This window comes from Geospiza fortis, unplaced genomic scaffold, assembly GCF_000277835.1.
Source record: "Geospiza fortis unplaced genomic scaffold, GeoFor_1.0 scaffold104, whole genome shotgun sequence".
NCBI classification, from domain to species: Eukaryota; Metazoa; Chordata; class Aves; order Passeriformes; family Thraupidae; genus Geospiza; species Geospiza fortis.
Window position 1 is genome coordinate 1,185,680 of NW_005054325.1, and position 27,923 is coordinate 1,213,602.

General features: G+C 35.7%; 1 protein-coding gene across 2 annotated transcripts in view; it reads right to left on the minus strand.

Annotated features, from left to right (window-relative positions):
• The window catches only part of ATP9B (ATPase phospholipid transporting 9B (putative)), a 138,786-nt gene that overhangs the window by 29,704 nt on the left and 81,159 nt on the right, over positions 1-27,923 (minus strand). For both annotated transcript variants that reach the window (XM_031056999.1, XM_005420957.2), the window contains exons 11-12: positions 18,493-18,653; positions 7,087-7,229 (exon numbers count right to left, since the gene is read on the minus strand). In XM_031056999.1, the coding sequence (XP_030912859.1) occupies positions 7,087-7,229; positions 18,493-18,653 (304 nt within the window). The remainder of the gene's footprint in view (positions 1-7,086; positions 7,230-18,492; positions 18,654-27,923) is intronic.

A 27,923-nucleotide genomic window follows, 5' to 3' on the forward strand; every position in this document is an offset into this window, starting at 1 on the left:
TCAGGGACAGCAAGTATAAAAATAGTATAAAGCTATTCCTATATTTAATCAGAGAGTTTTGTGTCATTAAATGCATAAGTCTGATCATAAAAAATAAACCAAACATGGTACCAGAGTAGACATTCTTGAAGCTTCTACAATATTTTTTAAATGGAGTATAAGAAAATTCTCTGGAAAGAAATACTGCAGAATAAAATATTTCATAATTATTTTATTTACCTCAACTATTTTTATTTCACATCTTTATCCTAGTATGCCAAACTACATGCTAAGCAACAGAAGAAAAGCCTAAAAGCATGATATATGCTGTAATTATCTCCAAAACAATACTGTCTGGCCAGTCAGCATCCAGTTTATGCACTTACCAGGGCTAGAACTATCAGAGATCTTCAAAGATTCATTAGGGCTGTAAAGTCTCGTGTCTTTCTCAGTTGCATTTGAAATGTCTACCACTCCCACTTCCTGGTGATACCTCTACAGCGACACTTCATTTCCATTGTTGTACCACCACACTGCACTATCAGACTCCAAATTTCTGTTTTACCAGTGCAAGATTTTTGTTCCAAATTCTCCCTTTGCCATTAAAAACTACATTTCCCATTTGCTTTTCCTTACATGTTGTTGGGGATTTTTCTTTCTATAATTATATTATTTGAATTTTTAAAAATAATTAAAATAAGATTTATGTGAAATGCATAAATTCTGTACAAAATATGCATAACATTATTAAAAATTTACATGAGAAGCTGAACATTCCCAAGGCTGGAAAACAGCCCAGGAAGACAAAGTTCCAGATCTCTATAATTAGCAAATTGGAAATTTTTGGTTACTTTCATACATGGGAAAATGAAATTTTGTTTTACAGTAATCACATAAATCCACTTGTTCTACTTTTAGAAGCTGTACTTTTATTGAGACCTTTTATTAAAATTCCTTAAATTTTGTACTTTAATTCAAGACTAGAAAAATTAAATCTCCAGTTTGCACATGAGAAACATGACAATTTCCACCAATAAATATGAGAAACTAAAATCTCCATTTCTAAAAGAAAGCAAAACCAAAACCCACACACTGTGCAAAAATATTCAGTGCAAGAAATTTTCAAGCCAATCTTGATCACCTTCCTAACTTTCCAGGTGTGCTAATACCTTCTCACTGTCCTTGACTTTGCCAAGCCTTTGAATTAAAAAATCTCTCTCTAGGAGTTGTGAAACTAAATGCTAGTCAAAAGGTGAGACAGCAGGCAACTGTCAAACCTGCTTCCCAATATTTCTGTAATTGCTGCTTGGAAAAACTGAGCAGGAAACAAAATTAGCCCTATGCTTATTATATGGAAAGATTATTTCTTCTGACACCACTAAATCAGTCCAACTCCACATCATGCTTGGTGAGGGAAAGGTAGATGGCTAGAAAATTTCTGTGTTCTGCCCCCTCTTTCTCAGCAAGCAGAGAAGAAAAGCTTCTGCACAGAAAAGTACGGATTTTCCTATCTTGCAATCAACAGGAGCCAGGGAAGAAGGTTTAGGAAAAACAGGTGAGGAAAAATAATCAACAAAGACACGGAAATAAACATGCTGGAAATCTGATTCAATACTTGCATCTTATACATCTCTAATACAATCCTTTTTATCAGTTATGTTAGTAGGAAATATCTATGACAAATAACCAAAAACAAAAATAAAGAAAAGAAGCAACAATTCCAGTTTGCTCATGCTTCTCAAGACTAGAGTAAGACTTTCAAGAACAGCCATAATAAACCTGATGTGTTGTTGGACAAACAGGGGTAGCTGAAGTTATGAAAATACTCTCAAAAAATTCTGAAAAAAACCCCACCTTAACAAAATACACCTTTTTCAGCCATTCACATGGAAATAATGTTTCATCACATGTGCAAATTAAGAATTCTCTTCTAAATTCTTCTAATTAATGAAATGCCAAAATGGGGCAGAAACATTCCCAACAACTTGTTCCATCCATTACATGGTGCCAACCAGTCATGTTATAATTTCAGCAGCAGTTCTGTCTTAAATTTTAGTTGAAGACTAATTAGTTTTAGTTGATGACTAATACTCTATGACAGAACAACATGTCTTGTATTTTATGCCCCCAGATGCAAACTCTTCAAATATGTAGAGGCAGATTCTCTAATACAGCCCATTTGAACAACATTTTTGAATTTTTGAATAACAAAAACAATACAAAACTGAACTTTTTCAGTCTGCTCAAGGTGGTAAGTACTGTAGAACAGTGAAGGAACTTTCTATTTTTAATAATATTTTTAAAGACCTAGTTATCAATTCCACACTTTTGGGACTTTGCTAATACGAAGAGTTGTTAGATTTAAAAAACAGCTTACTTTAGAAAAGCTTCCAGAAAGCACATTAGTCAACATACCATCTACTACTACTGTTATACATTCTTGAACTTAGCTCTGGAATGCAGGTACCACACAAGGAAAATAGCCTGTCAAAAAAGTTAGTCTAGAATTGCTGGAGAAAAATTTAGTGTGTTCTTTATTGAAGCCAAGAGGTTTTTTTCCCCCTTCTTTCCTACAATTATATCATTAAACACAGAGTAAAGTAGGCAAAGAGGAAATTAATTTCTAAGGAAAAAGTCCTGAAGGCATCATTCCTTGGGTGGCAACAGATGTGATTCACAACACAGCAGCAGAGATTTTTTGTTGCTGTTTTTTGAGAAGCAGATGCAGATCATTCTGATCCTGTATTACTAGCTGGCAATTTGGACCAACACCAGCAACCTAAAAAGTCCAAAACAAGAAAAAGCAAGAAAATTTGTACAGCAGAAAAATTAGTAACTTTGTGAGAAATTAAGAGATGAGTAACTTTTCCTATAATTTGAGCACGTTGTTTGAGCTATTTGCTCAAACAGATAAAAAGTCAGTGTAAATGTGAACATTTCTATGGAAACTTTAAGGGAGATCAGGTCTAATCAGTCTAATAATTAGACTGTTGACAACAATCTGGAAATACACATTTTTTTCTACGAACCCTGGAAAAAATAAAATCTGGTATATAATATAAGAAGAAGATGAAAAAAACTCATGGTAAGCATACATAGCATGTCTGCTCATTCAGCTGCTCCATTTGTGAGTATGCCATAAACACAACCTACACAAAACCTCAAACCAAGTAAGTCCCAGTACAACCCATTAAGAATGAGGACAAAGACCAAGAGAGCTGAGCTAAGCCTAATCTTTCCTGGGCAGAAGATCACAGTAGAGGTAACAGGTAACTTGGGGGCACTGAGTTAGGGAGTCCCACTCCTAAACTATGTTGTGAAGAGCAGTACCTATTTCCTCTGTGCCTTCTGCCTCCCACAAGCACAATACCTGTGTATTCAGCAGTATAAGAGCAACATCATCCTCGCTGGATATTTTCAGTGAATGGGAGTCCAACAGAAGACAAAAAGTAAGGATTCCTTAGTCTGGAATCTGCCAGTAGGATGTCTCCATCAAAACATTTCATTTCTAGTCTGCTCTACTCACCCTGCAAACCTAGTGGTACTAAAAATCTTAAGAGGCAATGCATAAATAAAGATCCATCTAAGTGAAGGAAGGAGAGGTTATTCCATCAATTTTTTAATTACTCCTTCTGTCTAGTTGCTTACACTGAGGAGGTAAAGACTCAAAGACTCAAAGTATAACTAAAAAGATTAATTTTCATAAACAATTACTGAAATTCACTAATAGTAATGTTCTAATAGTACATTACATTAGGCATATTTAACAAAAGTCCATATACACCAATATCTAATACACAGATTTCCCAAAAAATTCAAGAATCCCATTGCTCTATGCATCTGTTCAACGATTATATCTGTTAAGTATCTCATTTGGTCCAAATACCCACTAAAATGTTGATTACAGAACTCAAATACAAGTACATTCATTAGTAAATAACTACACTTGGAAGACTACACATTTGTTTTAGCAGAACACATTGGTAGTTATGAATAGCAGGTGGATTTCTAAACCACATCCAAAGAAACAAAAACTCTCATTAAAAATTGGCAAATATCTTTTTTTTTTTACCATTAGAATTTTTTGTACCCTGGAGAGCATGAGAAACCATGCTCATGCAAACTGCTAACCACCATCATAATGGACGATGCCTTTCTGTCAAAGTTATATGTGATTCAAGTCCAAACAACGTGGCATTATGGGTAATGGATGCCATAATTAAAATGTGAGTCCTAAAAAACCTGTTGTTTTACTGGTGTTTTTAGTAATGGCTTTGTTCTACATGAAGATAAAAACTCCCTAACAAAGGAATTAATGTATTGCTTTAATAGGCTGCACCCTGAGTTAAGTTTTAAAATTTATGAGTTCTCTGCAGCATTGTTCTTTAAACAATGGCATTGTCAAATGCAACCAGTGAGAAGATTAAAGTTCTCCCAGCAGATTAAGTACAAATTATCTGTCCTCCTGTTTCAGCATCATTTGTTCATTTATCACATAACATCTAGTATTTCTGGTCAGTGTCAATATGCTCTGCATCCTTGCAGTTAACAGATGTCTTCTCTTGTCGAATGAATTACTTTATGTTTCACGCACTGGTGGCCGCAGATGTGTCACTATAGCAACATCATTAATTTCAGATCTTACCGGAAACATGCACTCCAATCAAACCTAATTATACCACATTGCTTTCTTGTCTCACAATAAGGAAACTATAATGCAATTATTGGGATACTTCATTTTCTATTATACTGTGGCAAATGAGAGAGCCACTGTGATGGACGCTTCTTGTCAAAAAGCTTATTGATGAAGCACAAACCCAATTTACAATCATACAAAGGACTACCTTGCAATTATGTTAGTAATGCAATGCTCCTTAGACTCAACAACTAATTCTCAATCATTTCCAGTGAAGCCTGGGCCACAATATAAGACTTTTGCAGACAGTTCTCTGGATTCCCTTTCCTTTTCAGTATTGAAAAAAAATCGCCTGTTTACATTTAACTAAATCAGCCTTGTAGTGTTGCTTTTTGGTAGCAGCCACTTGGGCAGATGGCTACAAAACTAACTCCCTTCTTTATCCTCTGACAGCCAGGCCTTAAGTGGGCAGAAGAACAGAATCAACTGGTTTATATGACTAGAAATGAAAATTCAAATGAGAAAGTGCTGAGACCAGCTCTTATAAACTGTATAATCATGCAATGTCAATCATGGATTAAGAGTACAGACTTTGTTCATTACCTAACAGTATTTTTCACACTTATCATAAAATGCATAATGAGAAAAAATGTATTCAGGAAAGGAAACTGCAAGCAGCTACCAATATACTTGGGTAAAAAACATATTGTCGATGCGTTTGTCCAGAATGGAGAACAGTTTAAAATTTGCGGGGCACTTAAGATTATCAAAACAAAGCAGTGTTTCTCATCTCTGCCAGGCACAGTCAGTGATGTGAAGCTGGTGATGTCTCCAGGACTCTTGGCTTATTTTCACTTCCATAAGCTTTCAGCAGACACTCAGGTAAAAATGCATAGGGTGAGACTGCTGACTACTCCTGTCTAAAACACTTTGAAACTACCACCCGAGAGTACGGCCTTCACTTTCATTTTTACATCATTATTGTACAGATTCAGACCTTCCACCAGAGCTCAGCAGACTTCAGGCCTCTGAAAAGCCTTTGAGGTTGAACACCAACAATCTGGAATCTCTACCAGCAAAGTTTAAAAGTCTACATTGGTTTTGCTTAGAAAGTAGTGTTTTGTAACTAACTTTAGAATTTACTTTGTAATTTAACTTTACTGCATTGTTTTGAAAATAAATTATTTTTGAACATACTATTTCCAAACTTATGCTGTAAATTACATACTTCAAGTCTTCAATGTGACAGCATTCAAAGTTACATAAATTATCATGATGAAGGGTGCAATTAAAATCAATAAACAGTTGCAAATAGTATACAAATCATTAGGTAACTGAAATAAGACTTGTTTAACAATCATTCACTTGGTCTGAAGAATTGCCACACTATAATTAGCAATATATTTTCCTTTTACAAAATAGAAGAACAACATTCAGATAACATATAGGATATAGGATACATATAACAGATAACATATAGGATAGGTATATAGGATAACATATGTGCCCATAGAAGAAAAAAGGAAAGTGTGTTTTGAAAAAGTGACGATTTATTATATTTACACTTCATTTCAAATATGCAGTAATGGAAGTGTTAGCATGGGAGGGAATAGAGAACTATTTAAAACAGAAGGAGATATAAACTTTGTATTATGCTTTTGGAGCAGTATAACAGAGGCCAACCCCTGCCTTCTCCAGTAGCTTTTCATGATTTTGAACTATATTTTACTTAAAACCAGTAAAAGAATTCTTCAAGTTTTTCGAGAAACAACCTTCTCTGTTCAGAAGTAAAGCTTCTTTAAAAAAACTCAAGTATATCTACAAGAAATTATTATTCAATCTCAGAAAGAAACAAGAAAGTGCAACACAAGTTATTACTCCTTCACACTCTCAGTACTTACCTTGGTAAGGGTTGGGGGTTCCAGTACACCAGATGAGGTACAGTAACAGGTTGCAGTTATGAAGCTGAAATCATTCAGCAGCTCTAGAACTGGTCTTGGCACCATAAAGAGCAAGTAACTTCACTGGGACAACAGATATCATTTTGGAGGCTGATCTCGTGACTTGTTTTGGAAATTACTTGCTCTCTTAAAAGCCATTCTTACTTATTATCACATAATATTGCAGTAGCAATGAAGTGCAAAATAAACCAGCATCCTGAGTGCTATTCCAGAGTCTTTTCTGGAGGAAGACATATGGTACTCTTCCTCATGCTGTACAGTATCCTCTTGCTATAGAAGAGCTGTTCCCACTGGAATAAATCAGAGTACTACCAAATATTGACTTTAACATCTAATTGCTGGCCTACCCAAGCCTATTGGTACTCGTAAAAGTCCTCAAGCAAATGTGTAAAATTTTACTGAGAAACAAAAATCAGTAGTCTAAATCTACTCTTACATTAGCATATTCATAGAATTACATTTAGAAATTTTATAAAAGTTATCAGATTTCAGAATGGTAACCTGATATACCTGTTTTATCCGTTAGTAAATAAACTAATCGTCCCAACTCTTCTGGTATGGTGCTAGTTCGAACAACTGTTCCAGGAATATTGTCATCTTTCATAATCATCCACCCATAGGCTGCCTTACCCATGTCCAAGTTGACACGTAAACTGCAAAGGAAATTCATACCATAATCAGTGTGAATATAAGGCAAAGTGAAAATGATAACCATAAAAATAACAACAGAAGCTCTTTTTCGTATATCTGAAAAAAGAAAGATCTTAAACCTATGTGCACCAAAATTTTGGAAGAATGCTTTTTTAATATGTTTGTAGAGTACATATCACAGGCTTCATCTCAGACTTTTAGAAGATATGGCTATACCAACAAATGCAGTATCATGCATTCTGCATGAGACAGATTCCAACACTTTGTGAAGACTCTTGACATAATTACATTACTACTCTTATACAGAGGGATAAGGTATAGCAAGAACAGATTCAGCAAGAACAGATTCAAGGCAGTCTTTATCTACTGAACAAACCGCAAACACCGTCTAGTTTCTCTTTAAGATGTGAAATTACAAATATTTTTGTACCTTTTCAAGTCATTGGTGGTTTTTTTTGTTTTCGTTTTTTAAAAAACAACCAACAACATTATTTCTTTAGGATAGTAGAACTATATTTGTCAATTGCTCTTTCCCAAAAAATCAATGATATTTTTCTCCTTCCCAAATTGTAGCTAGAGAGGGTTCATTGTAAAAGGAGAAAAGTGCAAAGCAGCAAAATGCACCCTAGTGATACCACGTTGGCATGAAGTAATCTTTGGGTCACTCACTAACAGAAAACATGCAATTTGCAGCAAGTTGTACTGATTAGACATAGAAGTCTAAAACCAAAAGTATGTTTTTCCAGTTCACTCTGTGCATTAATTTTTTAATATTTCCATATCTTCATCACATAAGAAGAATGCACCTTGTATTCCTATGTTACAATAAAAAAGTCTTCCCTCATTTAATCACATTAATCTTCCCCATAATAAAATGTTCCAACACAAAACTCTATCCACCTTGTTCAAAACCATTTAAATGCTGCTTTCCTCTGGCTATTCACCATATTTCTGCTGCCATGTCAGAGGAGCAGCAACTAAGAAAAAGGCATATGTTGACTTCTCTTGACTCTGCTCTAACAGAAATACTGAAAAGACAGGTAGGACAGTAGCTACATGAACTACTGAAGTCACTTGGTCTGTTCAGCCTGGAGAAGGGGAGACTGAGGGGAGACCTCATCATAGTCTATAACTTGCTTCTAAGGGGAAGAAGAGGGGCAAACACTGATCTCTTCTCTGTGATGACCAGTGACAGGATCTGAGGGAATGGCCTGATTTGTGTAAGGGCATGTTTGAATATTAGAAATATATTGAATGTTAGAAAAAGGCTCTTCACCCAAAGGATGGTTGGGCATTGGCACAGACTCCCCAAGGAAGCTGTCACAGCACCAAGCCTGACAGAGTTCAAGCAGTGTTTGGACAACGCTCTCATGCACACAGTGTGACTCTTGAGGATGGTCCTGTGCAGGGCCAGGAGCTGGACTCGATGATCATTATGAGTCCCTTCCAATTCAGCACATTCTGTGATTCTGCAAACTATTTGTAGCTAAGTTGTCAACACAAGAGTCCCAAGTTAAGCAATAGGTTTACAGTAATGTAACTCAGAACTGTTAAAAGGTACCTATCAAGGTCAAAATATTGCTAATGCACTTCAGACATTTTTGTAACAGTCCTGACATCATCCTGACTTAATTGCATAACAAAAAGAGCAGCTACCAGGAATTTTCATCTGTCCTCCTGGAATCACAGCAACAGATTGTGGATTACCTGAGGTAACAGTGGAGGGAACAGTGAGTCACAATCTGCACTATCCCATAAAGAAGAGATGCATTTAATTAGAATTGTGAGAGCATCTGAAATTTTGACACACACTGAAAAACAGTTTATTCTATATCCCCTACCTCCTGAATTTCTACAGCAGAAGACAAAACACACTGCAGCAGAAAAGAAACATACGTTTTAGACACAACATTTACCATTTAGGATGGTATTTTATGCTTTAACTACATTTTATTTTCCCACCAAAATCATCATCATCTGAAAATTATCCTTCTCTGTGGTGATATACCCCAATTCATTCTGCAATATTTTCCTTAATTTCATCTGTCTTCAGACATGCAAATACATATAACAAAAGGACAGACACCAGAAGGAGGATTCTATAGATTCTTTTTACTGAAAATGCTACAGTATAGCGAGAAAAATACTGGAAGTAACTTGCCTCACACTGATTAACTACAGTTCTACCCTATCTTACTCAATCCAGAGGCAGTACTGTGCAAACTGCATTCTTATTATGCTTGTCTGTTAACTTTCAGAGTGAATATAAAGACCAAAGCAACACAGCTTACATTGAAACCAAAGGAACAGAGTAAGATTTACTCCTCCTGGGGATCCATCCTGCTAAGTACAAAGGATGCCGTCTAACTAGACAAGAGATACACGAGCACACTTAGCTAATTTAAAAACAGATGGACATTTGCTCTAGCCATGAGCAAGTGGATTAACTGAATGATGAAAGCTGCTCACCACCCCACTTCAAAGAGGCATTTAGGCTATCTACCAAGACAGAAATTCTGAGATGGACACTCTATTTAAGCACTTCAGTCTCAGGTACATGGCACACACAGAGAGACATCCACATGGCTGCTCTACCAATGGAGATCTGCAGCTGCTCAGATATGAAAAACTGTGCTTTGGTAAGACAAAATCAGAAAAGCCTCTCAAAGCTGAAGTGCAGCAGGCATGTTTACTTGCACCTTTTATAAGCATGTGTATCACCTGGTTTTGATGTTCTAAACACTCTATGCATTTAACTATGATATACTTGAATATAATTTAAAGGTAAGGAAAAAAGAGAAAAGAAAACAAGACTCCAACTTCTCTTGCTGAGCAGTAAGGAGAAATCCATATTTCAAAGTATTATGGCATTTTAGGAATTACTCTAGCTTTCCAGCATGCACTGCTAAGCAGAATAGAATGTACCCCCTTTATGCTGATGGACCTAATAGCTGGCACTGCTGTTCTATAGAGAAATAATGTCTCCCCAATGACTAGGACAGTCCAAGACAGCTTTCTGGCACACAGAAAGATAGTCAAGATATGCTTGAATTTTTAAGATGAATAAAGAATTAAATGGGAATAGAAATGAGTGCCATAGATTCATTTTTTAGTATTAATTCTAAAATTTGTACACTGTATCCTTTTCTGACTTCCTTCACTTAATGCTTTTTGTCTTAGAGGAAATCTTTATCTTTGAAATCATTGTAGCTATTGCTTAGCACATTATGGAAACTGATGCAATACTAAAAATGCTGACGGCCTATTAATAGTGAGTTTGCTTTTGAAACTAGAAATCTCTCCAAGAGAGCCTCACAGGAATGGATAAAAATAAATCACTGAAAAGTCCAAGAATTTTTACATAATAAAACAAGGAGACACTAAGCTTACTCAAAATAAAGCTATTTTCAGTGTCTGATAATATTAGCTATCATTTCTCATAATTTCTTTGCAGACTTATGGAAACCTCATTATATAAATAAAACATTTTAAATTCACCATTTTTCAAATCCTTCTCAATTTAATCCAAATTAACAAACTTCAAACACATCAGTTATTCATGAAAACACACAGAACAGCAACCAACGTAGCACTAGCAACTGTTGCATTAGTAACACTAATTTTTAGCAAACCAATTAACATGCAATATTTAGGCAGAGTATGTTAATATAGGAATTTGAAGGCTGTTGCAGAGAATGAGCATATTTAGCAAGCACAGTAATACGTTTCTTGTCTCTCCACCTCAGCACTAGTTACCCTAAAGCAGGCAATCCTAAGGCAATTTTTATCCAGCTTGGGATTTATTCCATTAAGAGCCAGGGTTTCTCTTCAATTCAGCCTCAGGACAACATTTCAGAATCCACACTGCTTTTAACTACATGTTAAAAACTAATAGTTCTGCTCTTACTCCCTCAAAAACAACACCAGTGTTTTAAACATTCCTATTTACAGGACTTCTCAATTTCTTTTTTTTAAATGAATTGTAATGATGTAAGGTCCCCTTCTAAAGGTGTCTGATTTGGGTTTTTTTTGTCAAAGGACAAATTTGCCAATAAACAAAGGCCTTCACTGAGAAAGTTTGACAAATACATTTAGAAACTCCAGTAACATTCTACCATCCATGACTCAGTGAAAAGCAATCAAGACCTAATGAAGTTAGCAAGGACAATTTTGTGAAGAAAGTGATATTGAGTCAAGAAAATTCAAGTATGATTTTGACTAAAAGTTAGATGGTAAGTTTTTTTCCTAACTTCCTGAGCTTTCTGTAGATGTAAGAATTTTGTAACCAAAACACCAGAGCACTTCCAGAACTCCAGATACAATATGAGTACCCAAAGTGGTATATACTTTTTAAAATAAATGAAGTAAATGAGATGTAGTCTTATTTTCAGGACTTCCTTCTCTGTGAAAATGATACTGAAGGTGATATTTGGGTCCCATTATTATCCAAAACTGTACCAAATCCCCTATGGCTACATCCCCTAACCGTCTTAACCTATCCCTACTTTCTTGAAACAGCCATAAGCTATAACTGATATATGCATTATTCAAAATGTAGGAAAAAATGGAATAGTTTTAAAAATATTGGTCAAAAAACAACCAAAAATATTTTCCATTCAACATGCCTGGAAAGTTAAATCTTCACAGAAACTGATTTTTTGGAGCCTAGTAACTGGTATTAACTGTCATTAAACAGATAAAAATAGAACAAAACAGAAACAGAAGTTACTTCATTTAAGCACAATATCATATAAAGATCTAAGCAAATAAAAATCAACCTATAGGTCATCCTTTAATTTCCCCATCTCTCATATTTTATTTGGCAAGGAAAATGGAATATAATATTCCTTTGTGTTTTGTCCACTACATATATTTTTTTTATTTAGCTTTTTTTGCTATCTGTTTGGCACTCCCAAGAAGAGCCTCAGAACTGTGTTCCTGTTTGCTTCATAACTGGTCTCACTACTTCTCTTGCACTAATTTTTCTAAATTTTGTTTATTATGTGAGCATATAAAAGAAAATTAAAGAAGGTACACAAAGCATTTTGCATGAAACCCTGGGCTTGAATGCAACTTTAAAAGAGAACTCAACCCCACGCACACGATTAAATATTTGTGGCAAAAAATGTGTATCAACTCTGTATTGCTATAGCAACTCTGGTACGTGCAGTTTTCCAAGGGCCAAATGCAACCCAGATACAAATGTTACATGTTGTAACATAGATAGAACTTAGGAAATCTAGGGAATAATTAATGAAAAAAATAATCTGTGCATTTCTTACAGGGTTAAAACACAGAAGAACGCAAAAAACCCCAAAAACCCCACTTTCACACAAGCACCTTTGGGTAAGAGACGTAGCATGTGCAGATCAGAGTGACAGTGATCACTTCCTATGAAAAATGTTTCTTTGTTACTATCACATTCACCAGCTCAGATGACGTCCTTCACTAGGCCTCTTATACCACTGTAACAATATTGATATTGGAGGTCCAATACAAATAATATTTAAAACATGGGGGATTTTTTGGTATATTCTACACAAATTCAGTATTACTTGCTGTAAAACCAGAAAAATAACCTAGATGCAAATAGGCAATGTTGCAGGATTTGAAAGGAGGAAGATTTACTACAATAGATCACTTTAAAAAATAACTTCTTTTTTAGACTGATTGTGCTCAGTATCGTGGCCAGTCCTGTTTTATAAATATCTGTAATAATGATCAGGACAAAGGGATCCAGCTCCTTCTGAGTAATTTTGTGGAGGACACCAGACTGGGTGGGAGTGTTGATCCACAGGAGGGAAGGAAGGAAGAACCTACAGAGGGGTTTGGACAGGCTGTGTCAATGGGCAGAGGCCATTGTAAGAGGGTCAGCAAGGCCAGCTGCCAGGTCCTGCCCTTGGGTCACAACAAGCCCAAGCAGCTCCACAGGCTGGGGACAGACTGGCTGGAAAGCTGCCCAGCAGAAAAGGACCTGGGGGGTGCTGGTTGGCAGTTGTTGAACCTGAGCCAGCAGTACCCAGGTAGCCAAGAAGGCCAATGGCCCTGGTCTGTATCAGCAATAGTGCGGCCAGCAGGACCAGGGCAGTGATTGTCCCACTGTACTCAGCACTGGTCAGGCCACACCTTGACTCCTGTGCTCAGTTTTGAGCCCCTCACTACAAGAATGCAGCACACTGAGGTGCTGGAACGTGTCCAGAGAAGGGCAGTCGAGCTGGGGAAGGATCTGGAGCACAAGTCCAATGAGGAGCAGCTGAAGGAGCTGGGGGTGTTTAGCCTGGAGAAAAGGAGGCTCAGGGGTGACCTTATCACTCTACAACTGCCTGAAAGGTGGATGTAGCCAGGTGGGGGTTGGCCTCAAAAGGAAACAACGTCAAGTCACACCAGGGGAACTCTAGATTGGATATTAGGAAAAAATTCCTCACCAGAACTGTTGCCAAGCATTAGAACTAGCTGCCTAAGGAAGTGGTAGAGTCTAGATCACTGGAAGTATTTTAAAAGACCCACAGATCTGACTAGCACTTAGGGAAATGTTTTAGTGGTAGACTTGGCAGTATTGGTTAATAGTTGGATTTGATGATCTTTTAAGTCTCCTCTAATCTAAATAACTTTTTGATTCTGTGTTTTTTCTGTGTAGCATGAATATCAGACATTTTAAGAGAAGCAAAAAGCTAGCACAGGCAGTAGTACAGCACCACACTGGACAATGTAAGACAGTCCTAGCACAAGAGACACACCTTCTGCTGCAAAATTAATTAGTAAAATGTCATGCAGCATCACATAATGTTTTTCAGTCTCTATAGAGATTGCATTATATATCATTATATGGTAAAGTACAATACACTAAATGTGTATTAAACCACTTGCTCAAGCCACTTCATAAGCAGCTCTTTAACTCTTCCATACTGAAGCCTTTGCATCATGTATCTAATATATATTCTGTCTCTCTGTGTGAAATTTCATGTGCTGATACTCTCACATCAATAGATTATACAGATGATCACCAATACAGCAGAAACTACAGCACGATTGAAAGCAGCATAGTTGCTTGTGGCTATTAGACAGCCTGCAGAGGTGTGAGTTCCCTGGATCTCAAGAAAACACAGAAATTCATATCTATATGATCTGGGATTTGAGAGGCTATTAATGAATTTCAGACATTAGACCTCCTAGCAGTATTTTCCTCACTGCCCCTGAGAACAGACTGACATAATATGAAGGATTTTATTTAAGTGCATCTCTTAACAATCCTGAAAAAAACCCAGCCAGGAACCATGTAGTGTCCCAAAACTTTACTACTTAAGTGCAAGGCAGTTCCTTCCAGTCATTTGGGACAGCTTCTTTTGGCAGAACAGCTCAGTGACAAGGAGCCTTGGGGTGTACAAAGGAAAGGACAAAAGACATTTCAGCTTCTGTTCACATTAAAACTAAAGGATCCTTCTAAAATGATGGCTGATTAAGCCCCTGTCAATCCAGCTTTAAAATGCTACTAAATATAGAGCTTGGGTGATACACATTTTTAACAGATCCCCAGCCAATATCTTAAAATTTTATGGTAAATCCTTTACATTTCTTAATAGCTAAGCAGAAGCACATACAGCTACAAGACTCACATGTCTGTACATGAGGCAGCAATTTCACCAAACACTGTTTGGCTAATTATCTTGAAAAACTTTCCTGGCTACATTATTTAGTTATTTATTTTTTAAACAAAACCCAAACATACAGAAGACCTCAACACAAAGTGCAACTCACTTTGTCTTTCAAGGTGGTGAAGAAGACTGGACAATGAATTAACAAAGTCTGCTGGTGATGGAGGGGATCCAGTTTGTGGAGCAGTGCCATCACTAAGTTTTTTCTTTAGCCTGGGCTTTCTGAACCATTTGCTATGATAGCTCAAGTGAGCTGATGAAGACATGTTAGTACTCAAGGCCAGAGAAAACAACAGAGTCATTTTGTGACAAGGCTCTCTAACAGCCTTAACATCTTTCCTACACCCATATACACAAACATCGGAATTTTCATCTCAGTAGTAGCTGGTATCTCGCACCCCACACCGATTAAAACCTCTTCTATTCTCTTGCACTTAAAAATCTTCCCCCACCCAGGCTGCTGGTTTTCATTAGCATGACTGTTATTGTCCTCTGACCCTTGTCATTCAGAAAACAGACAATCCAAAAAATACAAGTTGTTCAACAAAAGCACCTTATTAAAAAAGTAAAGGTGACATCACAGACTTAAGAACTTCCACACTTGTATCACAAAGAGCAGCAACATGGACATACCTGAGGACACACACATACTGCTAGCTTGCTATGTGACAACTGCACTAAGCGATACAGTCTAGTTGGCTAAAACCAGCCAGAAAAATGCCTAAAAATGCCAAGGAACATGGAAAAACAGATAATGGATGAAGATAATCATAGAGAGATTTACTTTGTTTTGAACAGTCTGTCAAGGACTTGCATGATATCCTCTTTCCCTGATAAATCTTAAGAAATTAAAATAGCTTGACTTTTTAGGGCAGCAGATTGCCTATGGAGGCTCCCCGGGCTATGGTTTCTGCATATGGTAAAAGAAAACATCAACGACATGAACACTTTCAAGGGCCAAAAGTTTCTGGGGGTGTGGGGTTGTTCAAAACATTTTGTGCATAATGATTCTAACTTACAAACAGTTTAGAGATGGACTGAGCTTTTGATATCTGTTTATTACTACTTTTTCTCCATTTTTCTTGATTCCTTGTACACCACAGAATGTGTGCAATGTTGGAGGCTGATTACTTGAAGGTGAGGGGTGGGTAAGTGTTCCTTATCGGGGTGGTTTTTATTTTGCTGTGCTGTTGGAGTTTTTTTACAGTTGTTTTATGTTTATATTTCTAAAGTCTTACATACCCCACAGTAATACCCTGCACAAAGTGAAGTTACATTGATCTAGACGAGTATTTAGGATGCAGCTGAAACACCACAGTCTCTTTCTGAAGCATCTGAAAAGTTTCTCTTCCTATTAATGATAGGAGAGGCTGCACAGAGATCAGTTAAACTCTACTAACTCTTAACATCATCCTCCTGATGATCTTCACCAAACACGTCTAGCCATGAAAAACCATTTTTATTGCATACCTGGAAGTCTCTTTGCTCTGCAAACCAAAAGCCAAACAGAACTGCAAAAAATCTCCACAATTAGAAACTTCCTGAATTCTCTAAAACTATCAAGCAACACATTTCATGTGTGCTTGAGTCCAGATATGCTTCGCCTCTACCAGTGAATCCTAATCTCTGACATTTCATTTACATCTTTAAGTTCATGATTTCCCCCATATAACTATTTTAAAAATAATGGGAGGGTACAACACCTGGTGCTTCGATGTAATTTGCTTTGTAATTTTCATCTTTGAGAGTTTACACTCAAAATACAGCCTAAAAATTAAGTCATTCCCATGCTTAACCTACAGAAGAGAGGAAGGGAAGTGTAGTCAAATCTGAACACCAGCATTATTGAGTTGATCTTGCTGACAGTGTGGGAAGCAACCCTGTATTTATGAAGATTTGGGTTGAAGAAAATTTGGTAGAGAAACAGATAAATCTCTAGGGAGGAAAGCATTCTGTGATCAACTCCTGTCTGATGAACTAAACCAACCTTATTCTCTAATACTTTTAGTTTTTATATTATCTCTCACAAGCAATTGTAAATTGGATTAAATGCATACTAGAAGTTATTCTTGGAGAAAAGCTATTCCACAAGTCCACTGTAGAACTCTTAAATTGAACATGAGCTGCTCAGTGAAAATGTTTTTTTAATGGCATATGTTGAACTTTCAATATAGAATAAAATTTACTTACAACACCTATATGGCCTTAATCCTCTTGCATCCAGTAACAAAGACATTAAAATAGTTAGAAGTTATCCTTTAGTTAGAAGTGATCCCCTTTTTTCACCTCCTCTGGAAGTTTTAAAGTACATGTCTGAGCAAAACGCAGATGTAACCATTTGAATGGAGGCCTTTTTGCCTCTTCACATGGATAAATTGCTTAATACTCAGTAACTGTGTGTGTATGGGGGGGAGGTGATGGCAATATGATTGAACAGCATCATTCAAGCAGTAAAGGAGTTATGACAGTGACAGTGTTTAGAAAGATATCCCAAAATTGTGGTTCCAGCAGATTTGCCAGACCCTTCTCCTTCAACTTCCCACAGAATCAGTTTCTCTTGCAACAGCAAAGTACTCTAAAAATAAAGTCCTTAGTTATAAAATGTTAAGACAGAGGCTTCCTGAGCATCCCATTGGTCAAATATGATACAATTTCCTTCACACAGACATGTACTTTCAAAATGTGATCACAGTAACGTGTAAGTAATGTAAGCTTAGATTAAAAGGCCTAATGAAATCCTCCTGCTATTTTTCTTTTCTTTACTACGTGAACTTAAATATTGTGTGCATGCCTGAGGGGACAGGTCTTAAATCTAGCTACAGTTTAGATGCTGCTAACTCTGGCTGATCACTGGGCTTACTGAATGATGTATCTCAAACTGAACAGTTCTAAAGAGGATCTAAAATTAGCAATTTACCTTAATCTAAACACTGGGTATTTTAACAGGAAACAGTATTTCCATTTGGCAAAGGCAATACCCATGCAAAGAAAATAATTCAGTTCAGAGGCAGTGTTCTCACTTCTGTGTCCACAGAAGACTTGATTACACACATGGATATTATTTCGTGTTCCAGTTTATCTGCAATTTGAATATTCAGTACTCATGCTTAATGAATTAATTAATTCAGGGCAAGTCTCTACTTGGTTACACGTTAAAACTCCTCTCATTGTAAAAGAGCACTTATATTATTCAGCCATCCAATTTAAATTAATCATTATTGGGGTAAAATGTCTATATTTTAACCAGAGAAATGGAACATTTTTAGTATTTAAGGCATTAAAAATAAAATTCCATAACGCGTCTAGCAGTTCATTCATCTGCATGCTTCCTGAAACCACCTTCTCATATACCTTGTATCCTTATTAATACATTTATGCTAGCAAAGGATTAGATATCCTGATTACTCCAGCAAGATGAACATTATACAGAAAAAATACAACAGTATTCTTTTCTGTACAGTGATCCTTCAAGAATCAGCAGATTTGTTGGCACCTTCTCCTTCAGCTTCCTGATAAGATCAATTTCCTTTGCAATGAGAAGCAAGTATAAATTTCAAGAAAGCACATACAGTAAAATTAGGCAACTGTATTTTGCTTTCATTCTTCTACATACCTGATTGGGATGATATAGGAAAACAGGAGGAGGAACCGGAAAAGGTTGCGATACCACGGGCCTACAAATCCTTGCAAAGTGACCATAACAACTGATAGTGCAACTAAAGCCAAAAACAGGGCTTTGGTCAGTTGATTCAGCTCCAGGTCCAGCAAGCCAACCTTCCAAGGAGGAAGAAAAAGAAATCAAGTTAGTCAGGAGTTTTTCTTAATTTATGCTTCTGCAACACAAACAATTAGCATTATTTGCTTTGGTTATTCCTACCTATTAAAAATCCATGCACTTGCAACTATTAACTGAACTTTGATAATTGCATTGATTATTATTCCTATGCTTGCACACAAAAGATGTTCCCTGGTTTTGGGGCAATAACAATTCCTAGAACCATTGTGAACTGTCCCAGCCAAGTCTTTTGAATACCTTCAAGTCCAACACATCCCTTCTCCATTCCTTGTTCTAGGACAGGAACACAGAAGGGCAAGGAGAAAAGATAATTACAGATGAACAAATGAGCAGGGACAATTCTCTTCTGTCATGCTTGCATCAAAAATACTGGCACGGTGTATTACCCATTGACTGCTAGAAGATCAAATACCTGTTAGATTCAAGAACCAACAGGCACATGGGATGGAGCCTGTGACTTCTTATTCATGTGACCAGTGCACTGCAACTTGTCACTATGCTCTCATCCCACTCTGTAAATCTGAACCAATGCCACAGAAACGATTTTTAATTGTATAAAGCTTTAACTTATTCAATATAATAATAAAAACAACAATCAAGTGGAATATCCATTTTCCAACCAATATTGTGAAACAGGGCTTCAACTTCACATGAATAAAAAGGTAATTGATTCAGAAACATTTTAAGTAAAACATTAGAAGAAGCTATACTTCATCCACTGTTTCTCATGAAAGAAATATATTTAAGCTATGTAACTAAGACTCTCACCATTTCAATAATGTATGATGTAAGCTAAGGTATTTTTACTGCACTTTTTGGGATGGTCTAGCAGTCAGTAAAATATGTGGGAAAATTGTGTCAGGAAGAGATTCCTAGGCCCCATCACAGATGCCCCTTTTATCTCCAAGTCTTGCCAGTAATAGCAGTAAAACATAACACTTCCTTAGATAACAAACAGTCTGAAAAAGAAGCACTTTAAATATAGTTCTTAAAAATTCCAGCAATCTTGCTTACACATGGGCTGTTCCTTCCCTAGAGAAGCAGGCAGCTGAAGACCACAGCAGCTGATTTATCAGCTGCATTTAAAAAGCAGCACAACGAGGACAAATATCTTGCAATTTCCGCTGCTTCAACTACTACATAGTTTATGCTTGAATTATTGAGAAAAATAGGTTTTTGGATTAAAATGAAGAAAAATGAAGCCAGGGAAGTAGAGCATGTTTCAAAGCCCAGATCCTTTTGCGTTGACAAAGGCAGCCTAAGTTTCAGGCCTCGCTGAGGATCAGATGAAGTCATTATTCATTCAGTCAGGGAAAAAAGACTCAATTACCTCAACCTAAAGATGCTATCAATGAATGCAAAGTGCATATTTTACTCTATTCATCCAAATCCCATTAAAAAGTGAAAGGAATGATTTAATCTGGCCTTCTAGAGTTGGTCTTTTTTTGTAATAAAATAAAGAATCACTGTCTTGCAATATGCATAACTACTACCTCACACTTTTTTTCCCCTGTATCATGGTAGTGAAAGCCTATCTCTCCCCTCTCCACCCCCCATAAAAAACCCCACCCCAGAAGAGAAATGAATAAAGAGCTTCTTTGGAAAGAATGCCATTTTAGGACAGAAACATTAAATTTAGTCCACTGCACACTGATATGTAGCTAATTCAAAGCATTAATGCCTTTCTAATTGATGAAGACAGATGTGAATTTAAGTTTGGGACCCAAAAAAATGTGTTTGGAGAGGTATTATGACAATAAAAAAGTCGATGCTGAAAAACTTCTCACACCATAAATCATTTGCTCATGAACACTTGATTTGCCACTAAAAATGCCATTCTTTTAAATATAGATCATACTATTGGCCATAGTAAATGTCAATGTTTTTCTTTACTATAGTAAGTGAAGGTAATTGCAAAATTCTACTTAAGAAGGTACATAAAGAAAGTTTTAATAGAAATGCATTCTCCATTTCTCAAAAACTAGTTACTCCAATGTACTAAAAGATACTTAATTAGTTTAATTCTGTGCCTTTCCACTTAAACAATTTCTGCAGTCAACTAATGAAACACTGTTGAACTATCCAGATAAATTTCATGTAGAAATTCACTAATATTCTCTAAAATTCATCTGAATATTGGAAAAGTGGATAGACTTCATTTTAACCAGACTCTGATTTTACCAAAGCATTTGTAAAATATGCCATCTTACAAAAGCTATTTATTTTCTTTGGAAAATAGTAACTAGAATAACTATAAAAATATTTGAAATAGATGAATTAAGAATTGCAGTAATTTCCATGTTTATTGCTATTTCCCATATTAGTAAAACAAATTTTCTACTTGTCATAATATTTGTTCTATTTGAAACAACTTAACAAAATTAAACACACCACTGGAAATTTTAATCTCCAAGGGAAAATTTGTACATAATGTCTAAGAAAACCACAATAGTTTTGCAAAGGGGCAGCTCTACGATAATGAAAATGAACACAATAATTGCCTGTATAATTTAAAATGCTACTAATGGCAACAGCCACAAATCCATTTAGCTCCTCTTTAATTTATGCACAGAGTTTTAAATAGCTAATGGTTCTCAATAAAGTAATGGCTTATACCATCAATTGTCTACTTGCGTGGTAAAAAAGCTGACAAGTTTTTAAAATACTTCATATTTGAATGAGGCAATGATTCAAAGTCTACACTTTACATTCTGGGTCACAAGGTATAATTCATTATCTTATGAGAAAATCTTAATTTAATTAAAAAGCTGAAAACAACAAGAACTTTTCTGGTTACTGAAATACAATCTGAACAACAATATTGCTGTTCCTGCCCTAGATGCTTAACTTTTAGGAAAGGTTATCTTCTGAAGCCATTATTGTAGCAATAGAACAATTCTTTTAGCACTATAAAATGTATATTACTTTGAAAATGAGAACTTTAAAAATTCTAGAATACTGAAATGCAAAATTTGATAATTAAATGTTTCAAAATGGCAAAGATTTCTCAAAAGAGTCTAGTACAGCCATTTTTTATTCAATTACAGTTTAAAGTGCATTAGAAATAATTGCTCACGAATAGCCTTTAAATGTCCTACTTTAATACTATTGAAGTATTAAGGCACAGTCTTAGGACAGGCTTCCCCCTGCAACCAAATTCCTCCACAAAGGTAATTATATTTCAGTAATCAGCCTGGTTCTGCACTGCCAAACACTGCATTGACGACTACAATGAAATTCCATGATATGCATGTTTGAGATGGACTTGGGTTTTAATTTGCACTGTAAACATAAAAATTTTCTTTCCTATTTCTGAAATTAATTTATTAAGCCTTGAATACTAGTATATTATATATGTTTCCATTAATTGTAGCATACACTTAGAGGTAAAAGGTACGTAACAGTAAATACTTAAAAAGACTAAAATTCAAATAATACACCTTTCAGCTTCAGGATAACAAAAACAAGGTTTGCCTAACCAAAATGATTAGTAGCATCCCATCATTTATAAAAAGTTATATATATTTTAGTGTACAGTCAGCTGCATTTATCCAAATCTCCAAGACTTTCTTCAATAATCTGTTAAACCCTCCCCAAAGTCCCTGGAAATAACAGATTACTAATCTGTGTTTAAAGGCTAAATAAAGTGACACATCCTTATCTAACTACCTTAATCTTTTACACTAAAACCACAAAGAGCAACTTTGGAATCTGTAAATGTTTTTCTTTCTTAAGTCTCCTATGATTCAAAGTCTTGGCTGCTCAGCAATCCCAGTAACCACATTAAGATAATATACCTATGAATCAAAACAAGTAAATTCAGGTTTAGGAAGCATGTTGCCTTAATTCCCTCTACTCATGCAATAGTCTGCACAAATATGTTTCTCTACGAACCTGACCTGATTAATGTCAAGCCTACCAAATCTTGCATACAGTATGGTACTCTCTTTAATCAATATCTTCCTCATTCTTTTAATCAGTAGATTCAAAGGTGGGAAAAGCAAAAACCGTAAAAAAAATAAAGTGACCATTTAGTTAAAAAAAGTCACCTATCCCTGCTTTTTCTGATATCAATTTTCAAACAGTGTCATCACTGGTTTAGCTGCAAGAGCAACAATGAAATCTTGAGAACATTTTCTGAAGCACTAAAAACCTTTTACAAGTTTGATTAACTTTAGAATTGAACAATAATGCAGGGGGAGGACTGGTCTACTTAAGTTCATAAAAATGAAATAAACTTTAATTATTTAGTCCATTCCATTTGACTTATGCAGAAGTAATTACCAGAAAATAGTTCATTTGATTCCAGTAAAATTTTCTGTCTTACCTTTGGCAAAAAAATATTCATCCTTCATGAAACTGAACCTTTGTGCAAAGTGAAATATTTGGTATCATGTTAATACTGCAGTTTTATGGAACTGAATTATGTCATTTCTACACTGATTGCAACAAATAATTTTAGATATTTAGTGTTAATTGTATCCCCAAAGAAACAAATTACTTCTCTGTATTCTTACATAAATCAGTCTGTCTCCGATGCACAGACATTGAAAACAGCAGAAATTTTAGAACCCAAGACGAAATACATTGCCCAATGAAACAGAAGCTCAAGTACATTTTTGTAGTGTTTTGATGCATATTTAAAACCAGAGGTTTAACTGCTCTTAAAGCAGAATACTATTATTATGTTTTGCAATTACCCTTCTGACTTGCCTGGCTTTACTTTAACACGCTATTCATAAATTAATATTTATGTGTTTTGAAATAAACAAATCACTTTGGATGCATAATTTCCTTTTGTAAATAGAAGTATCTATAATTCTAAAAAAAAAAAAAAGACGACTCATACCATTCTTTATCTCACTGCCTCATTTATTCGTCCATTTTATATCGTTGCCTTTTCCAGACTCAACATCATCTCAGTCTGGATACTCAAACTGAAGCTTGAGAGTTCTCTCCAGGATTTTAGAGGTGCTTAGCTCTCTCTAGTTGTCTACTGCAACAAAAACTGTAAGTGAGCTATTTCCACAACTGCACTTCAGTAGGGCTCAATTATTTGAAGTAAGGCCCTTGTTTTGTCAAATGCTAGTCACAGATTCCATAACCTTCCTAAGTGTGTCTTCTTTTTCGATTGTATTCTTGTTTTACTGAATGCCAACTATTTACTCTTTTTGTTGTAAAAAACACTGTTTCTAATGATCCCAATGAGAGAAACTGAACATTACTCATTCTTAATATCCTTCTGACCATAAAACTGGCTTTCATTAACACTTTTGTGGCTTGATAAACTACGGTACTGTCTCTAAATATTCTTCAATCCAATGTTTTTTCTTAGAACAAGTCTTTACGTGGAGCAGGGAAGCCGGGCCGTGGATATTTGGCTTTGGCTCCGGTTTGCCCGAAGGCGGAAGGGGAGGCTGGGGCGGACAGCGCTGCCGTGCGCGCTTTGGTCAGCAGAGGGCGCCCGCGCCCGCCTGTGCCGCACGGAGCCTCGGCCGCGCTCGGCGAGAGCCGCTCGGAGTGAACGGCTCGGCTTCGACACTTCGGAGAGAAAGACTCGGCTTTGACACCTCAGTGTGCGCTCACACTGTTCTGCTTCCTCCCCAGCGAAACGCCACACTTCATACACCTTTGTACAGCCACAGTCTGGCACCTTAAAGCAGCAGCAGTCAGGTGCTGTGCGACCATATGCTCTCCGACTTTGCTATATATTTGTCACAAACACAAATGATTAAAATGTGTACAGAGCACCTTAAGAAATCGAAAAAGTTAACAGCCCCTTGAATTCCGGTATTCATACAGCGATGCGCTGTATTACATACTCTCCTCCTATTAAAAGCTACCAGCTGAAAACATTTTCTCAAGACCACCCATCAATTTAGAATAATTGGTTCAGTAATCTAAGATAGCTAGTCATACTGGAAACTTCAACCAAAAACATTCACACAGGGAAACTCTAATTCATCAGGATTTTTTTCAATTAAAAAAAATTAGGTACACAGCACAGAAGAAATTTAGTTTCTAAGCACTCGCAATCCTCCTTATATCTGATCAATATTGCTAAGACATGGAATTCTCAGGGGTGGGGGAAGAGCAGGATTTAAAGGTGCTTGATTTTACACTGCAACATTATCTTCAGATTTATATTTCATATGTACCTTTCACATGTGCTTGTTATACCTTCTTTAAGCTCAGCCATCATCAGCTTCAACTCAAGACTTTACGGATGCTGTCATGTAATCAGTTCTTTCAAGGGTCAGAATATAGAATAAGCAGCTTTACACTATTATTAAAATACCCTCAATGGAGATGGCATTCTTTAAAATCTGAATAGGCTAGAAAACATTATTTACTCTCCCACAGATTAAAATAATTAGCTGTACCAAAATAACTGCAAAATTAGTACAGAGGAAACTGTTTCCAAAACTTTTATTGTGTAAAATTTGCATATAAGTAAATAAATGCAAAAATTTGAGATATATGTAAAAAAAAATAAATAGCTCAGTAACAGGTACTACTTCCTTCAAGAAAAAAAGAATTACAAAAGAAAGGGACCTAACAAATTGACAACAACAGCCAGCTCTTTCATTTGCATAAATGTTGGGAATAGTAATATACCTACACTTCAAACCTGTGGCTGGAGTGTACCTGTCAGACCTGTGGCTGACTGGTCTAAATAACTTTTTCAAATAGGAAACTGCACAAATGTAGTGCTTTCATAGCAGGGATTGCATTTGTGGGTTCTACATATAACATAGTATGTGTAATAATATTTCATAAATGGTATGAGAACCTTACAGCTTTTTCAAAGACATCTTTGAAATTGAATACTGGAAAATGGATGCCTACAGAAATCCAACATTTCTTTACTCCACATTCAGAAGAGGTGTTGGTAACTCATCTCCTCACAGACTATCTAGATTAAGCTATTAGCAGAGATTATTACATTTTGTAATGAGTTTAATCTCACACAGGGCTGGGGTAAGAGAGGTCAGAGCTAAGGTTATCAAAACACATGTCAATTTTTCCATTAAGAATATAATTAAATAAATGAAGCCAAGAACCCAGAAAGTCTAAGCTTATTTTAAAATGTCACAATTTCATTTTACCTCAAACTGAAAGTAAGCTTAAAAAGAGTTGAAAGGATGTTTTCCTTCCATCTTACTAGAGGTTAAATCAGAGGTTCATTTTTAAAATTTCTTTCTAGGTAAATTACATACATAAAAGAAACACTGATATATTGAGTTGGTGCTTATGCCCCAAAGTAGATGGAAAGCAGAGCTGCAACCTTTCTTCATGGAGATGTAAATGAAGTAATACAGTAGATACAACACACAGATTATTAAACTGACTGAGGAAACTTTCAGAAGATGGATTAGCCAATAAATGCAAAAGAATAAATAAAAATTCTTGAATGAAGAATTAAAATTGGCAGTATGCAGTGATTCAGTAATTGGTGGAGCATTTCTACAACCTCTCTCCTCCTCTGATGTGTATACTCCATGTCTGTCATTAAACCTGTCTCAGCACAGGTCCAGATACAAACAAAACCATCCAGGTATTCTTGCACAGGAAATCAGGTTGAAAAAATAAACAGCCAAACAGACACACAACACAAAGCATCTCAAAGTTTGTTTCGAAGCATTCAAATCTGAATCCTATTCATAAGGAATATGAATGTATATTTACATATAATAATATTAAAGAATAAATGGAAAAACATGTGAGAAAGGAACTGAGAAAGAGCATTTTGACTGCATCGAACTTTAGTCTCTGCCCCCAGCTATTCCTGAGTATAAAATCCTGTTAGCCTGCAAACTGAGAAGAAATGTTTCAAAAAGCCTGAGATATATATTGAAAGAAAAACTTGGTTTTATTTTTACTTCAAAATTAAACAGAAGCTTCAAAAATGCTCCATACAGTGGGAAATCAGCAATAGTCTCCTAAAAGATTAATTAAATGTCAGAATATACGGAAAAATGCCCAAGAAAGGGGAGTGACCCTTCTTCAAGTCTGAGTAGAAATACCCAAAATAAATCCAGAGCAAATGTCCACAACCATTTAAGGCACATAAAAACCAGATTTTCTCAGTGAAGAATTCTAGATAAGATTTGATGTGCAACTTCTTACTAATATTATGTAAAAACATCAATTTTCAGACTCAAATAAGTAGAAGAAATTATGACCTGAACTCTAAAATTTCTAGCTCAATTTTAACGCACTGATGTGTTTACAAATAAAACTGTCCTTCTGAAACAAATAGCCAATTTTTTAGATGAGGAATACCAACAAAAAGGTTTTTAGGATGGTTCTTAATTTTTTTTCTTTGTACAGTTACATGTTATTCATAATCTATATAATGTCTGTGTTATGAGTGCCTCCTGTCATAACATAAACACAAAATATGTTTCAAGACAAATAACAGAACATGTTTCTTTGAAATTATTCTTGGGATCATACAAACAAATAAGGTTCTGGAATAATATTTTCAAAAATGTTGTCCATAAAGATCAGAAGTATTTAATTGCCTTCCTGGTCAGATTTACAAAAGAGCTGTAAATATGTAAAAATGCATATACATAACACATATTATGATTTTTGTACTTAATTCCAAATGTGTTTTTACCCACAGAGAGATTAATATTTCAAAAATTCTGCTTTCCTAAGGTTTAAGAGCTGAATTTCATTATCAGAATTCATCAATCAAGTGGTATGTGCATGTGCGCAGAATGGTGGTTTTATTAAACAAAGCCTCATCTGAACAACAAAAATTAACTTTATAATATCACTACATTTTTGAGGATTTTTACATCATTAAATTTATCAGCTGAAACAGCTTTATTTCTATTAAGCAAGCAACAACAACAACAAAAAAATCTTACCATAAAAGTAAACTCCTTTTTTTTGTGTTTATATTCTTCAAGACATTTTATGAACCACTTCATACTTAATGGTTTGCAAGCAATCCCAACAGTTGGGAATTGTGTGAAAAGTTGCACAGATTGACAGATGAAGTGAAAAGGTCTGTATTAATTTTCCAAATAAAGAAATGCACTGAGTGGTATTTCACTATGATTATACTCCAAAGTACCAATTAGAACGCATATCAGAAACCAGAGCAAGTTGACACTCTACAATAAAGCAAATAATTTCCAGTTGGAGGGGCAGAAAATGTTAATATGCAATGTTCAAGACTACAAGAATCTTTGTAAAAGGAAGTAGCTAATAAGGTTTAATGATGCATGTCA